The following is a 13,178-nucleotide window of genomic DNA, read 5'->3' as shown; positions in this document are numbered from 1 at the left end:
ATGTTTCTGGCTTTGGAAAAAGTGAGTTTTTACATTTTTCCTCCTTAGTGGTTTACATCAGCATCAAGAAGGAATCATTCTCCTGGAGAGGTTATCCCACTGAAAATGAACCTGATTTCTTGCCACTTTCTGGCAGGTATGTATATGTCCCTTTAGCTGTGAAAATAATTCTGGAAAACTAACAAAAAATAAAATTACTGCAGCCTGCTGTCCATCCATATCACATGCAAAGAGGTCTGGCTACAATCAAACTTATTATATACAATCTGAGCCAATACGTTCACCAAAATACTCCTCAGAATTTACCACCAAACATATAATGGGCAGAGCCTGTTTCCTAAATAGTGAAGCAATTCTTTATCGAACGCAGACTAAATGTCTAGAGAAAGAAAGAAACCAAGCTATCTCATACAGTGGTGAAATGTTATCAACTTCAAAAATAGTAAACAGCATCATACAATTTACAAATAATCTTCATCTCATTGAGAAACTGGTCCTCATGAGATTCCTTCTGGCTGGAATTAATACCACTCTCTCTAGTGCCTTCTGCAGTTAAAATTCCTTCTTCCTTCTTGATTCCTGGTGCAAATTGTAAATTGAGCATCTCTTCTCTTTCCTATTTGGTCCTGGGTTTTTAATTCTCAAGAGCTTTTCTAGAACATCCCAAGTCCAAACCTGTCTGCCCCATGTTCAGCTACCCAACGGGCCAGGAAAAACCTACTTACTTCTTAGAGCATATTCTTTGGGCTCCACTGAATTTAGATCAGAAAGGAATTCTTCAACGTCCTGCATGCACTTGAGAGAAACATTTCTTGCAGGAAAAACAAAAGGCAGTTGAGATTGAAAAGAGAGCAGACGAAGCAGCAGAGTCAGGGCCATCTTCCGTGAAGACCTTCGCCTGCCAGGGCCAAGTTTCCCTCCTAGACAAAACCTTGCATTTATAAAACACCAGACTACAACGTGTTGGGGGGAAACGTGACATTCTCGCGCCTTAACATGCAGAGACAAGCTGTGTCTCCTCCGCCACCTGCAAAGCGGCCGCATTGAACAAACCATGGAAACCGATTTGTGTATGACTTGTTAATGTTGAGTAAAATCACCCTGTTGATGTGGGGGCCGCTGACCACCTGGCTTCCTTTAGTTATGCAGATTAACATTTCCAGTTACTAGGGACCAGCCTAGACTTTCTCGCGGCAGATGCCTATGTACATCTCTGGGTTTAACAAATAAACAAATGGAGGAAGTGAGGTGGCAGGATTGGGTTTTTATCCAAGAACGAGTATGAATCCAATCTATGGAAAGTTCAGGAAATGCTAAGCAAAGAAGGGCTTCTGCGTCATCATCTGGGCATTTTCTGCATCTGTTAATATGTTTGCCGGATTTGAAAGCCGCAAGTGGGAGTGATGAACCTCCCCACGGAAACACCCGGTATCGCGGTAGGACAAATAAACACCCACTTCATCCCAGGGGGCTTAGGACGCACATCCGATGAAGCCAGCGATGCTGGAAAAAGACCATGGTGACTGCGTTCCTCTGCCTTAAAAAAAACATGCAATGTGTGGATCTGGATTTCTCATGGTATGGATACTTTCTTTCTAGGAAGTCTGTCCTTAAATAATAACCTCTCTAAGTGAAAGTCAGTCGTGTCCAGCTCTTGGTGACCCCCTGGATGGTAGCCAGCCAGGCTCCTCTGTCCACGGGATCCTCCAGGCAAGAATACTGGAGTGGGTAGGAATTCCCTCCTCCAGGGGATCTTCCCAACCCAGGGGTCGAACCTGCGTCTCAAGTCTCCTCATTGTCAGACAGGCTCTTTACCACTAGCGCCGCCTGGGAAGCCCGTCTGACCTATAGTAGACCCTTAATACACAGTGGCTATTGTGGGGATTTATTATTATTCTGTTATGGTTATTGATCTAAAGAAAAAAGATTCAGGCACAGAAGCAGTTAAAGTGATACAGGGTGAATAGTTCCTTGAAAAAAAACCAGATCATTAGCTCCAAGTTACAAAAGAACAGTTTTGAAACAGTGGAGAGTTTTCTCGTCAAAACTACCCAAAGATGAACTGGGCTCTTTCCAATCGTAGAGAGGTGTCTGCCCTTGGAGGTATCCAAATATTGACTGAGCGCTAGATGAGAGTGTTATCGATGAGATTTATTCATCAAATGGTCTTTTTAAAAATCACCTTTAAGGTCTCTGACCTTGAAACCCTCTGAGTCTACCTTCAAAATTATTTTCTGCTGTGAATACACCGACTGTTACTATGCGCCTGAGAGACTGTTCTGAAATTGAGGTGGAAGCTGAAATGTCGGTGCAAAACATGAAGGAGAACACCCAATCTGGAACTACACGGAGGAAGCAAGAACTTGGACTGAAAAATGGACCTAATTTGGCACCAGAAACCAGAGTCGAAGCTGTTCCCTTTCCCCATCTGTAAATGCATGAAAGCATGCAATCAGCCTACTTCAGCTGTTTCCTCGTATTACATCAGTGCTCTTGAGTAATAAACATTTGTGTTAAAGGTCTCAATTCCATGTGCGTCTCCTGTGCTTAACACTTTCAATGTTAAAAAATGAATAAATAAAAGGCAAAGAAGGGGAGGGTTGAAAATACTGGAGGTTTAGGTAATTTGGATATTTAAGAATGATTAAGCAGAAAAATCTCTCAAGCCTGGATTTATTTCCACATCAGTTGTTGACATTGTATAGTCCTTGAAAATATGAAATCACCTCTTAGAATTCAGTGTGAAGTGTTCCATCTTTTGTCAACAGAGGGGGAAATCTAATGAGCAGAATACATATCCAGATTTTAATCAGTAATAAAAACCACCTAAATGATCTTTTAAAATTCCACATAAAAAAAAGAGAATCTCACTTTTCAAGACCTTTATAATGTTTTTCCCAACCCTTAAGAAATAAAATTTTGAGTAATCAAGCTTCAAGGAGACTCAGCTGTTCCTTGAAGATGTTTTAAGCACCTGTTTTCCACACGGCACCGTGCTGGGCGTAAAAATAGGACGTGAAAATAAAGAATGCCTTCCCTTCCTGAAAGCACACCTCTATCATTTCCCAAGGCAGCAGCTATCACTGGCTGGTGCTGTTGTTAATGCCGCCGCCATTGGATTCAAGAAGCTGGCTCAATGGACATGAGTTTGGGTAAACTCCGGGAGTTGGTGATGGACAGGGAGGCCTGGCGTGCTGTGGTTCATGGGGTCGCAGAGTTGGACACGACTAAGCGACTGAACTGAACTGAATACTAGAGTGGACAGCCATTCCCTTCTCCAGGGGATCTTCCTGACTTAGGGATTGAACCTGTGTCTCCTACATCCTCTGGGAAGGCCAAATCAACTATCCTTCTGTAGGATATTAAAATGAAATAACTGACATTGTCGTGTTGCTAGGATAGTGTCTCATTAAGAGGGAAGGACAAGCTTAAGCTTCAACATGTCCCACCATGAGCGGACCCTTGGGGCCAAGATTATCGGTGCTTCCTGGAAGGCAGACTGGTTCCCAGCTGGGCAGAGATGCCGAGCAATGTCCACGTTCTTTCCTCCCGGGTCCTGGTTCTCCCCTCTTCCTGACCAACCAGCGCAGCGCTCTGTGGTTTTCTGTCTGCAGTCACCACGACCGGGGCCACTGTGCACATTTAAACTGTCCCTACTTTGCTGCATCACCGACTCCAGAGTCAAAGCAAGAGCACCATTTTGACCAAGTGCCGGTCATCCCATACCTGAGGTTAGGCTGCTGGGGGTCAGGGAGGATGACCTTCTGGTTTCGGGAGTAGGAGGCAAGATCCATCGCTCAGAGGTTCACACCGTGGTAGATTCCCAGAAAGGAATCAGATGCTGAACTGATGGAATCAAGACAAATGTCCATTACCCCTTAGAGATCTGTCTTGTACGCTTTCCAGACGGGGTCGTTTCCTCTGACACAGGCAACTCTGCTTAATCCTGACTCACATCAACTTCACACCATCCTCTCCAATCGGGGGCTCTATGCCTTCCTTGTTCGTTTTTTTTTTTTTTCTTTTCAAAAAAAAATGATGTTTCTTCTCCAGAAATAACCAATCCAATTAAACCTGACTTGAAGATCAGACAATTGCTGTTGTGCTAAACCCTCCCTTTCTGGAACCTAGTTGGAAGTGTGATAGGGTGGACTCTAATTTTAGAGTTCCCCTAGGTAAAAATATCATCTTGCAAAGAACTGTGTTTAGAAACAAACTTGCCATGGTAGTGAAATTTACAATTATAACTAAGGAAAGCCCAAGGATAGCAGATTACAATCAAATAGAAAAGCACATTAAATAATCAGTTCCTTTAAATACCGTGAAACTAAAATAGGGTTGCTTTAGGAGTCAAAACTGATCCCATAAATTTAATTTGGAAACATGTTTGCTGGGAAAAGCTCTTCTGTTTCCTTAAGTATAAATAACCACTGGGGCCAGGGCACAATTCCAGGGCAAACCTGGAGAGGAAATTGGTACAAAAGGTAGATATGTAATCCACAGTCCCGGTTCCGGCTGCCAGCTTCCCTATAGGGGGTGAAACGTACGTGGTGCAGAGCACGCCCTTCTGATCTGTGATCCTAATCTTGTCTCCCACCCCAGCGCCCATCCGCCAAGCGTCCTTGTGTCCCACCCTGTGCCCAGCACACTGACGTTGCAGAATACGACTGTGTCTCCTTGTTTTCTGGCTTTTATTCGGTTTTCACCCGTGGCAGGAGCAGGCTGGAAACTGCTGAGCGTGAAGCGGAAGCTTCTCCGTAATTTCTTTCCCACCGCTCTTGCTTGGCTGTGACTACAGCTCTCGCTCTCTGTGACCCTCGACATCCTTTGTTCCAGCCCAGTACACAGTCCCTTCCTTAACTACGATAAAAGTAAAGCTTTTCTAGTGTGGCATTTGCGTTCCGCTAGGACCCTAGTTCACACAGGACCCGGATGCTGGACACCCCCAGGTCTCCCTTTCTAACAAAGGCAGCAGACATAAATGAACAGACTTTCAGCAAAACACAGGCCAAGGTGATGAAACTTTCATCATCCAGTGTGTTGAGTCTTTACTAAAATGTTCACCCAAAGCTACAGGGACTGTAGGGAGGGGAAATGGATGTCAAAAGAGAATGCTCTCTGTTACCGCAAAGACTGACAGTAGCCAAGTCTCAAATTTGACCTTACAGACCATGTGGATCGAGGCCAGGCTGTTCAGAATCAGTGCTTTGGGAGTCATGCTGACTCCAGAATTCACACCAGCTAGTCCAGAAGCTTCTAGCACCAGGAAGAGAGGCTCTTTGCAGAGAAATAAGCTCACGTTTCATATCCCAAAGGTTTAAGATTAACTCTGTAGGAATGTGAGGTTCCTCACTGCAAAAAGAAACTCAAACAAGAAAGTTTCAAGAATCCATTTAAGGACTTTCTTGGTGGTTTAGTGGATAAGAATCCACCTGCCAATGCGGGGGACATGGGTTTTATCCCTGGTCCAGGAAGATTCCGCATGCCGCCGAGCAAAGCCCATGTGCCACAGCTACTGAGTCCTCGCTCTTGAGCTAGTGAGTCTTCGCTCTCGAACTAGTGAGTCCTCGCTCTCGAGCTGCCGAGTCCTCGCTCTCGAGCCCCGAGCCAAAATGACTGAGCGCAGGTGCTGAGTGCAGCTGCAACTACCAAAGCCCGCACGCCTAGAGCCTGGGCTCTGCCACGAGAAGCTCCCATGATAAGTCCATGCACTGCAACCAAAAAAATAAGTAAATTTTAAAAAAGAAAGTAACTCTATAACGAGTCTTTAAAAAAAAACAAACATTTAAGCAAAGACTGAACTGTGCAGGAGAAGTCAAGTTTTTAAGCTAACTACAGGTTCCTTATTTGGAAGATGTACACTTAAAAGGAAGAGCCACAATCTGGAATCCTTATAGCATCTCATTGGCTGTGTGTGTGTGTGTGTGTGTGTGTGTGTGTGTGTATAACTAAATGGCATAAAGAACACCCCCATTTGGTACACCCCTCTTTATTTTCAGACCCATTCTTTGGGATAAATGGTTTCTTTAAGGCATATTTTATTTTATAAACTTCTTTAAACACATCTTTCACCTTCCAAGAAGGCATTACAAAAAAAAGTACTCATGGCATGGTGGTTATGAAATATATAAACTTTTTCAACCAAACTTTTCAATAGGAAATTTCCATTGGTCAAAGATCCTGGGATGGAACTCACTAGCTTACTGACCCTGAAGAGAGGTGCCCATCCGTGCTTTGGGGTAGACCAGTTGTTCTTTGGAATCTGTATCGCAGCAGGACTCAGGAATTTGAAGAAAATGTGGCGGGAAGCAGTTGTCTATGCCATGGATGCTTAGCCTACGTCATCCTTTGCTTCATTTTATGTTTTACCACCTTGCTGGCATTCTTCTTTATGTATTGCTAAGGCGCTTCAGTCGTGTCCAACTCTGTGCAACCCCACAGACAGCAGCCCACCAGGTTCCGCCGTCTCTGGGATTCTCCAGGCAAGAACACTGGAGTGGGCTGCCATTTCCTCCTCCAATGCATGAAAGTGAAAAGTGAGAGTGAAATCGCTCAGTCACGTCTGACTCTTAGAGACCCCATGGACTGTAGCCCACCAGGCTCCTCCATCGATGGGATTTTCCAGGCAAGAGTACTGGAGCGGGGTGCCACTGCCTTCTCCTCTTTATGTATTACTGCTACTCAATTATTGCTAAAAGTCACTCAGTCACCCACATTCATTCAAACAAAAACTAACCTTGAATGGATATCTAATGTTCAAGCTCACCTTCCCTATAAACAGCTCTTCATCTTTACTTCTATATTTCTATGTAAGTAGTCCACACCTTGAAATAAATCTCTTTTCTGTTCATTAAAAAACCGCTTAGGTTAGAACTTTCACACGTCTCTTCTCTGTATCCTGCAGCATGGAATTTATGTTCATCCTCCTCCTGAAATGCTCCCTACGACTGGAGCCTCTTTCTAAGCCTCCTGCCTCTACCCTGAGCTGAGTCCTCAAGGCCACGTGGCCCACTGTGTTAGCGCCGTAGCTACACCGATTCAAACTGTTCCCGGGATGGCCATTTAGGCTGTGCCAGCATTTCCAGTCTTCTGCCTTCTGGGCACGAGGTGGGACCGCATTTCTCTGCCTCCTTGTCGTGAGCCGGGACTATGTGACTGGCTTTGGCAGTGAGTTGTGGAGACGGGCATTTGTCCCTTCTGGGCCCTGAGCATCCAACCGCACTCGCCTTCTGCCACAACACCCGGCAGCTTTAGTTCAAAGTGGAGCCTTGGAGCTACATCTGGGCAAGAAGTGTCTCGCTGTAAGTCATTAAGATGAAAGGTTATAACCACAGCACAGCCTAACTTAATACTGCTCGATACACTCTCCCACAATCCATCCTAAGCACTGCTACCAGTGCATCTGGTATCACTCCCCTGTCCAAATACTTCATCTTGATCAGAGTACAACCCCCCTGGACTGTCACTCAAAGTTTTTTACAGCTTGGACCCAGCCTACTCTTGCCAGCCCCACCCCTTCCCCACCAACAGAGGAAGTGGGATTCCTAAAAATTCATGGAATGTGCCCGTTACAACTAGTATAAAATGGGCAAAATTCCTAAGCCCCAATGTGGATTTTTTCCTCAGCATCCACCATGTCAATCCATACATTCATGTCTTTCGTCGATAGCTAGAAAATTTCCACTGGATACGGAAATGGCAACCCACTCCAGTGTTCTTGCCTGGAGAATTCTGTGGACAGAGGAGCCTGGCAGGCTATAGTCCTTGGGGTCAAAAGAGTTGGGAACAACTTAGCAAGTAAACAAAATTCTCTGTACAGGCTCTCCCCAGTTCTACTCCCCCTTCTGGAGCCATTAAACTCATTGTAGTCGACCATGTCACCTCCAACTCTGTGACGCCATCGACTGTAGCCCACCAGGCTCCTCTGTCCATGGGATTTCCCAGGCAAGAACACTGGACTAAGTTGCCATTTCCTTCTGCCAGGAGATCTTCTCAACCCAGGGATGGAACCCATGTCTCCATTCTTCACTGCTGAGCCACCAGGGAAGCCCATTAAACCTGCTTCTGCTATCTTTCCAGACTCCTAGCCTCCTTCATGTATTTCATCTCCTTATCTCTGTGCTGCGTCCTAGGGGGCTTCGTCACCATCCATCTTCCAGCTCATCGATTCCCTCTCCAGTCGAGCCATCCAGGCTACAGCCTGGGTACTGGTTGTTTTCCATAGTGACTTACCCTTGGCCACCCTCGTGGGGCATGGGCTTTTCTCTGGTTGCAGCGTGTGGGCCCCTCACTGCAATGCTCCTCTTGGTGCAGAGCACGGGCCCTAGGGCACCGGGCTTCGGTGGTCGCGGCACAAAGGCCCGGGAGTTGGCTCACGGGCTCCAGAGCAGAGGCTCAGCAGATGCGGCACACAGGCTTGGCTGCTCCACAGCACGTGGGGTCTTCCTCGACCAGGGGTCAAACCCGTGTCTCCTATGTTGGCAGGTGTTCTTTACCACGGAGCCGCCAGGGAAGACCCTGGGTGCTGCTTTCCTACTCTGGATTTCAGCTTCTTCATTGTGTGACCTCTGAACATTTAAAAACCTTTCTTCATTGCTCAACCAGGCATTCAGTAGATGCCAATTTCGTATTACCAAGCACGCTTGGGTATTTGAGTAGATAAGACTCCCAGGTTACCTTAGAAAAGCCATAGCGCCACAGACAAAAATTCTAGTATCGCGTTTTGCAAATACTTTTTATTTGTTGAATAAAGGAGTATCTGTCGATATGTACATAAACACAGAGAGCGAGCACTAGATTTAGAGCAAGAATATCTGGGTTCTAATATGCAAAGCCACTTACCAGCTACGAGGGCTCAGGCCAAGAACGTAAATCTGAGCTTAGCTTCCTCGACTGTAAAACTAGGCTATTAGGACCCGTGCAGCCCACCACACAGGTTTATTGCAAGGTTCAAATGCAGAACAAATGAAAAGTGCTATGAACACAACTTAAGAGCAATACAAGTATAAATATAACAAGTAACAGCAATGAATTTCAAGTTGAGGAGTACTGAACCACACCCTCGGGTATACCCACGTACTGATGGGAGTCGCTACGAAAGGGACACAAATAGCTGATGGCCAATGAGACGAACACGCTGCCCTTATTTGCGGCAAGAATGCTGCAACAGCCCACAGCCCATCCCTGCTGTGAATCACTCCCTAAACTCCACGAAGATGTCAGAGACCCACCATCAAGAACGCTCTCACGAAAGCACGAGGGCCAAACGTCCCAGGTTTATTTACATACGTGAAACGTGTTTAATACAGTTAGGGTGGGTGCGGTTAGTGCCTGACGCCTGACAGCAGCAAGACCTCTCGAGGGACCGGACATCGACTACAGTATATCATGCAAGTATATCTATATATACACAAAATAACTTTCCTTTTTTTTAAAAAAAAAAGTACAAAACATGTTTAGGGATAAATACAAGATATAAAATGCAAAAGAAAACACGAAAACACAAAACCAAAAAAATATAACTCTCCCAGAGAACTATAAACATTTGGAAGGGACAGAGGAGTACCTCGGCTGCATTAAGAAGGCTGAACTACCCAATAGTAAAGGTACTTATTGAAATGGCTGAACTCAACCCATGTGGCTCAGTGCTGAAGGGAATGGCCGATGGCCACACGCCGGCTGCTGCAGCGGGAAGGTGGAAATTGTGCATCCCAAGTCTAAGTACCGGGACCTTTGGCAGTAGCACCCAGAACAGGAAACGCCAACTCTTTAGACAGCAAAGGGTTAAGTCAACTGTGATTTTTTTTTTCCTTTTCCTGTCAAGAGCCAGAGAAATACTTGATATTTTTAGTTGTGTCGTCGTTAATAGTTAATAAATTACATGACAAAAACGTTGACTATATAAATCCACTGGTCTAACGATGTGTTTGTAACTTTTACAGTAGTCCAGCCCTTTCTTCGCTTTAGCTCTTTGTGCTCTTTTAGAAGCCAGCCTTGCAAATCGGCCCAGGAAACTACCTGCTCGCTTTTCCCCTTTAGGAGAGCGAGCTTTCTTCCCCACTCTGAGATGGAATCCATCCATGTCTTTCCTTCCTGGATGTTTGGCCCCTGCTACCACCCCCTTGCTGGGAGGGAAGCGCCCTGCAAGGCGGCTTCCGACACACCGGGCCGGGAGGAGAGGCCACGCACCGGGTGGCGGCCCTAGCGGAGCAGGCACGTTGAGGATAGAGTGCTAAGACACTTAAAAGTCCCTAGTGTTTTTGAGACCTACAGTCACCTACGATTTATGTAGTGAATTCTAAAAATTAAAAACACTAAAAAAGGCCCTGTCAGAGCCTGTAATTAGTTAACCCATTCAAAATCGTGACGTACAAAATGGTTTATTGGAACTCAGGAACTGCCCCTGTCGCTAAGAAGTCTGTTTTTAAAGAAGCCATACAAACAAGAAAAACTCTAACCCAAAACAAAAACAAATACAAATACATATATATAAAAAAAAGACAACCCAAGAACGGAACAAACGAAAATCTTCAAAACGTTGTCCACTAAATACTGATACAAACATGTAACAAAGTATAAAAAGTTATTCATTTAAATATATACAAACTCTTTTCAACTCAAATACTGTTTTTAATACTTATGGAGGAAGGGGAGGAGGGAGACAGGAGGAGGCAGAGAAGGGGAGGAGGGAGATATATTGCAACAGCCTGGACAGAACTGTTAACTCTGTGATACCGCCAACGTTGCGTAACAAAAACGTCTCTTTGCTTCCAATGTGGACCGGTGAGCGGGGTGGGGGGCGCTTCGCTGCTCGCAGGGGCGCGGAGGGTGGGGCGGCTATTTCTCCGCCGAGCTCACTCTTTTGGATTTGATGAAGGCCATGCCGTGGGTCCGCATGTGAGCGTTTAAGGCAGCTTCCGTCTCGAACATCTTTGCACACACTTTGCACGTTCGGTCCGACACGGGGCCGTCGGCCGGCGCGTCCTCGGGCCCCGGCTGGTTCTCCAGCTGGTTCTCCTCGCCCGCCCCATTCTGCTTGGCCGCCGGCTGCGGCTCCTTCAGTTTGTGGACGATGAAGAGGTGCCGGGACAGCGACACGTGCGACGTGTAGCACAGGCCGCACTCGCGGCACTGGTGGGAGGAGCCGTCCGACTTGTGCTGCGGGATGTGCTCGTGGAACTGCAGCAGGTTCTCCGTGGTGAAGCCGCACACGGCGCACTTGTGCACCTTGAACACGTTGATCTTCAGCTTCTTCAGGGGCTGCGTGATGGCCCCTCGGGGAGGGCGGAACTCTAGCACAGGCTCCTCCAGCTTCCGCTTTGGACTGGGAGCCTGGGAGAGGAAGACAGGACCGGTGAGGCACGGACAACCGCTCGTGGGCTCTGGGAGCTGGGGTGTGGGCTCCTTACAGCTGTGTGGCCCCCGCCCCGCCTGAGGCTCACCCTTTCCCTCTGCCCCGCCAAGGTGAGCTCGGCACTAGGCTGACCCGACGTCCTGCAGGGGCTCAGCCGAACAAACAGGGCCCCGCTCGAGGGATGCAGCAAGAAACAGTGATGAGCAAGCCAGCCAAGCGTCACAGGGACAGCCTGAGCTGGGAGGTCACACCAGGAAAGGGGTCCCGCTGGGAGCTGGCCAGGGCAGCTGGGGGACCGGAGGCAGGCAATACGGCGGCAGCTGGGGACAGGGGAGAGCGGGGATGTGGCCAGGGAGAGGCGGAGCAGGCGGGCTGAGCATCTCGTGGCAGAGTGTCCAGACCTGCTCCCTTCCTGAGGGTCAGATGTTGGGCCACCTGCACCTCACTGGAGTCAGTGAGGGCCCTTTCCTGCCCACTCAGCCTCCTCAGACTCCTCCTCTGGCCCCTCAAATCCCTCCCCTCCAGCTCTCTAAAATCCCAAGCCAATGGACACCTTCTCCACGGCCATCTGGCTTTTCAACCTTGACCTAAAGCTGCCCCCTGCATGTACAGTCTTTAATTCCACCCCCCACCCCATCACTTGAGGGGAAGGATTACAATTTAATGCAACACTAGTTTGACTTGTATTTTGATTTCAATGACTAACTCCTTGAAAGCACACACGGGCTTTTCCCCAGGAACATTCCAGATGCAGCACGGTGCCAAAGACAGCACGGGTCTCTGAAATGTCTGCTGAACCACTGCCGCACTCCAACAGCACTTGGCACGTGTGCGCTTTATACGCAGGCTAACAGCCATGCTGTTGCCTGCTCCAAGTTCACTATCCACTGCTAGAGCACGAATTCTTGACCTTAACCTTTCATCATTACAAACAGAAACTAAACGGAATCAATTTTGATTAGGTACCTCTCACAACCAACACGTCAGCAATGCAAAGGAATCTAGATGAAAATAATTTCCGGGCTAAGACAACTTCCATGGGTCAACATAAAACTTTACTTTTTATATGTAAGTAGACTGATCCCTAACTTCCCTGGTTGCTCAGCTGGTAACCTGTAATGCAGGAGACCCTGGTTCGATTCCTGGGTCGGGAAAATCCGCTGGAGAAGGGAAAGGCTACCCACTCCAGTATTCTTGGGCTTCCCTGGTGGCTCAGCTGGTAAAGGATCCGCTTGCAATGCAGGAGACCTGGGTTTAGTCCCTGGGTTGGGAAGATCCCCTGGAGAAGGGAAAGGCTACCCACTCTAGTATTCTGGCCTGGAGAATGCCATGAACTGTATAGTCCATGGGGTCACAAAGAGTCAGACACAACTGAGTGATTTTTCACTTTCACTTTCAGATTGATCCCTAAAGCTGTATCTGGAAGGATACAGAAGAAATTTAATAAAGGTTGTGTGTGAAGTCACTTCAGTCATGTCCGACTCTTTGTGACCCCCATGGACAGTAGCCTGCCAAGCTCCTCTGTCCACGGGATTTTCCAGGCAAGAATGCTGGCGTGGGTTGCCACATCCTCCTCCAGGGGATCTTCCCGACCCAGGGATCAAACCCGCATCTCCTGGGTCTCCTGCACTGGCGGGCGGGTTCTTTACCACTAGCACCATCAAGTTACCTCACCAAAAAAAAAAAAAAGTTACCTTTAAGAGCAAGGTGAAAACTCAGGCTGGCTGAGTGCAGAGTGTGTTCCTACTACTTGACAGCTTTGTGCACTAGCTGAATTTTTTAAATCGTATAACCGTAGAAAAATTTTAGTGCAAAAAGAAGGAGA

General features: G+C 47.1%; 2 protein-coding genes across 11 annotated transcripts in view; both read right to left on the bottom strand.

The window, feature by feature from the left end:
* Positions 1-879, bottom strand: part of LOC102174081 (nose resistant to fluoxetine protein 6) — a 65,637-nt gene extending 64,758 nt beyond the window's left edge. The window contains exon 1 of the mRNA XM_018039365.1: positions 726-879. Within this exon, the coding sequence (XP_017894854.1) occupies positions 726-879 (154 nt within the window). The remainder of the gene's footprint in view (positions 1-725) is intronic.
* The window catches only part of ZNF532 (zinc finger protein 532), a 111,672-nt gene continuing 107,209 nt past the window's right edge, over positions 8,716-13,178 (bottom strand). For 9 of the 10 annotated variants that reach the window (XM_018039509.1, XM_018039510.1, XM_018039511.1 and 6 more), the window contains one exon: positions 8,716-11,331. In XM_018039509.1, coding sequence (XP_017894998.1) covers positions 10,837-11,331 — 495 coding nt within the window. In that variant the 3' untranslated portion in view covers positions 8,716-10,836. The remainder of the gene's footprint in view (positions 11,332-13,178) is intronic. The other variant, XR_001917161.1, reaches the window with a different exon arrangement.

The sequence above is a fragment of the Capra hircus genome, chromosome 24 (genome assembly GCF_001704415.2).
Source record: "Capra hircus breed San Clemente chromosome 24, ASM170441v1, whole genome shotgun sequence".
Taxonomy (NCBI): Eukaryota; Metazoa; Chordata; class Mammalia; order Artiodactyla; family Bovidae; genus Capra; species Capra hircus.
Note: the sequence above shows the minus strand (reverse complement) of the source record. Positions and strands in the feature narration are given on the sequence as shown.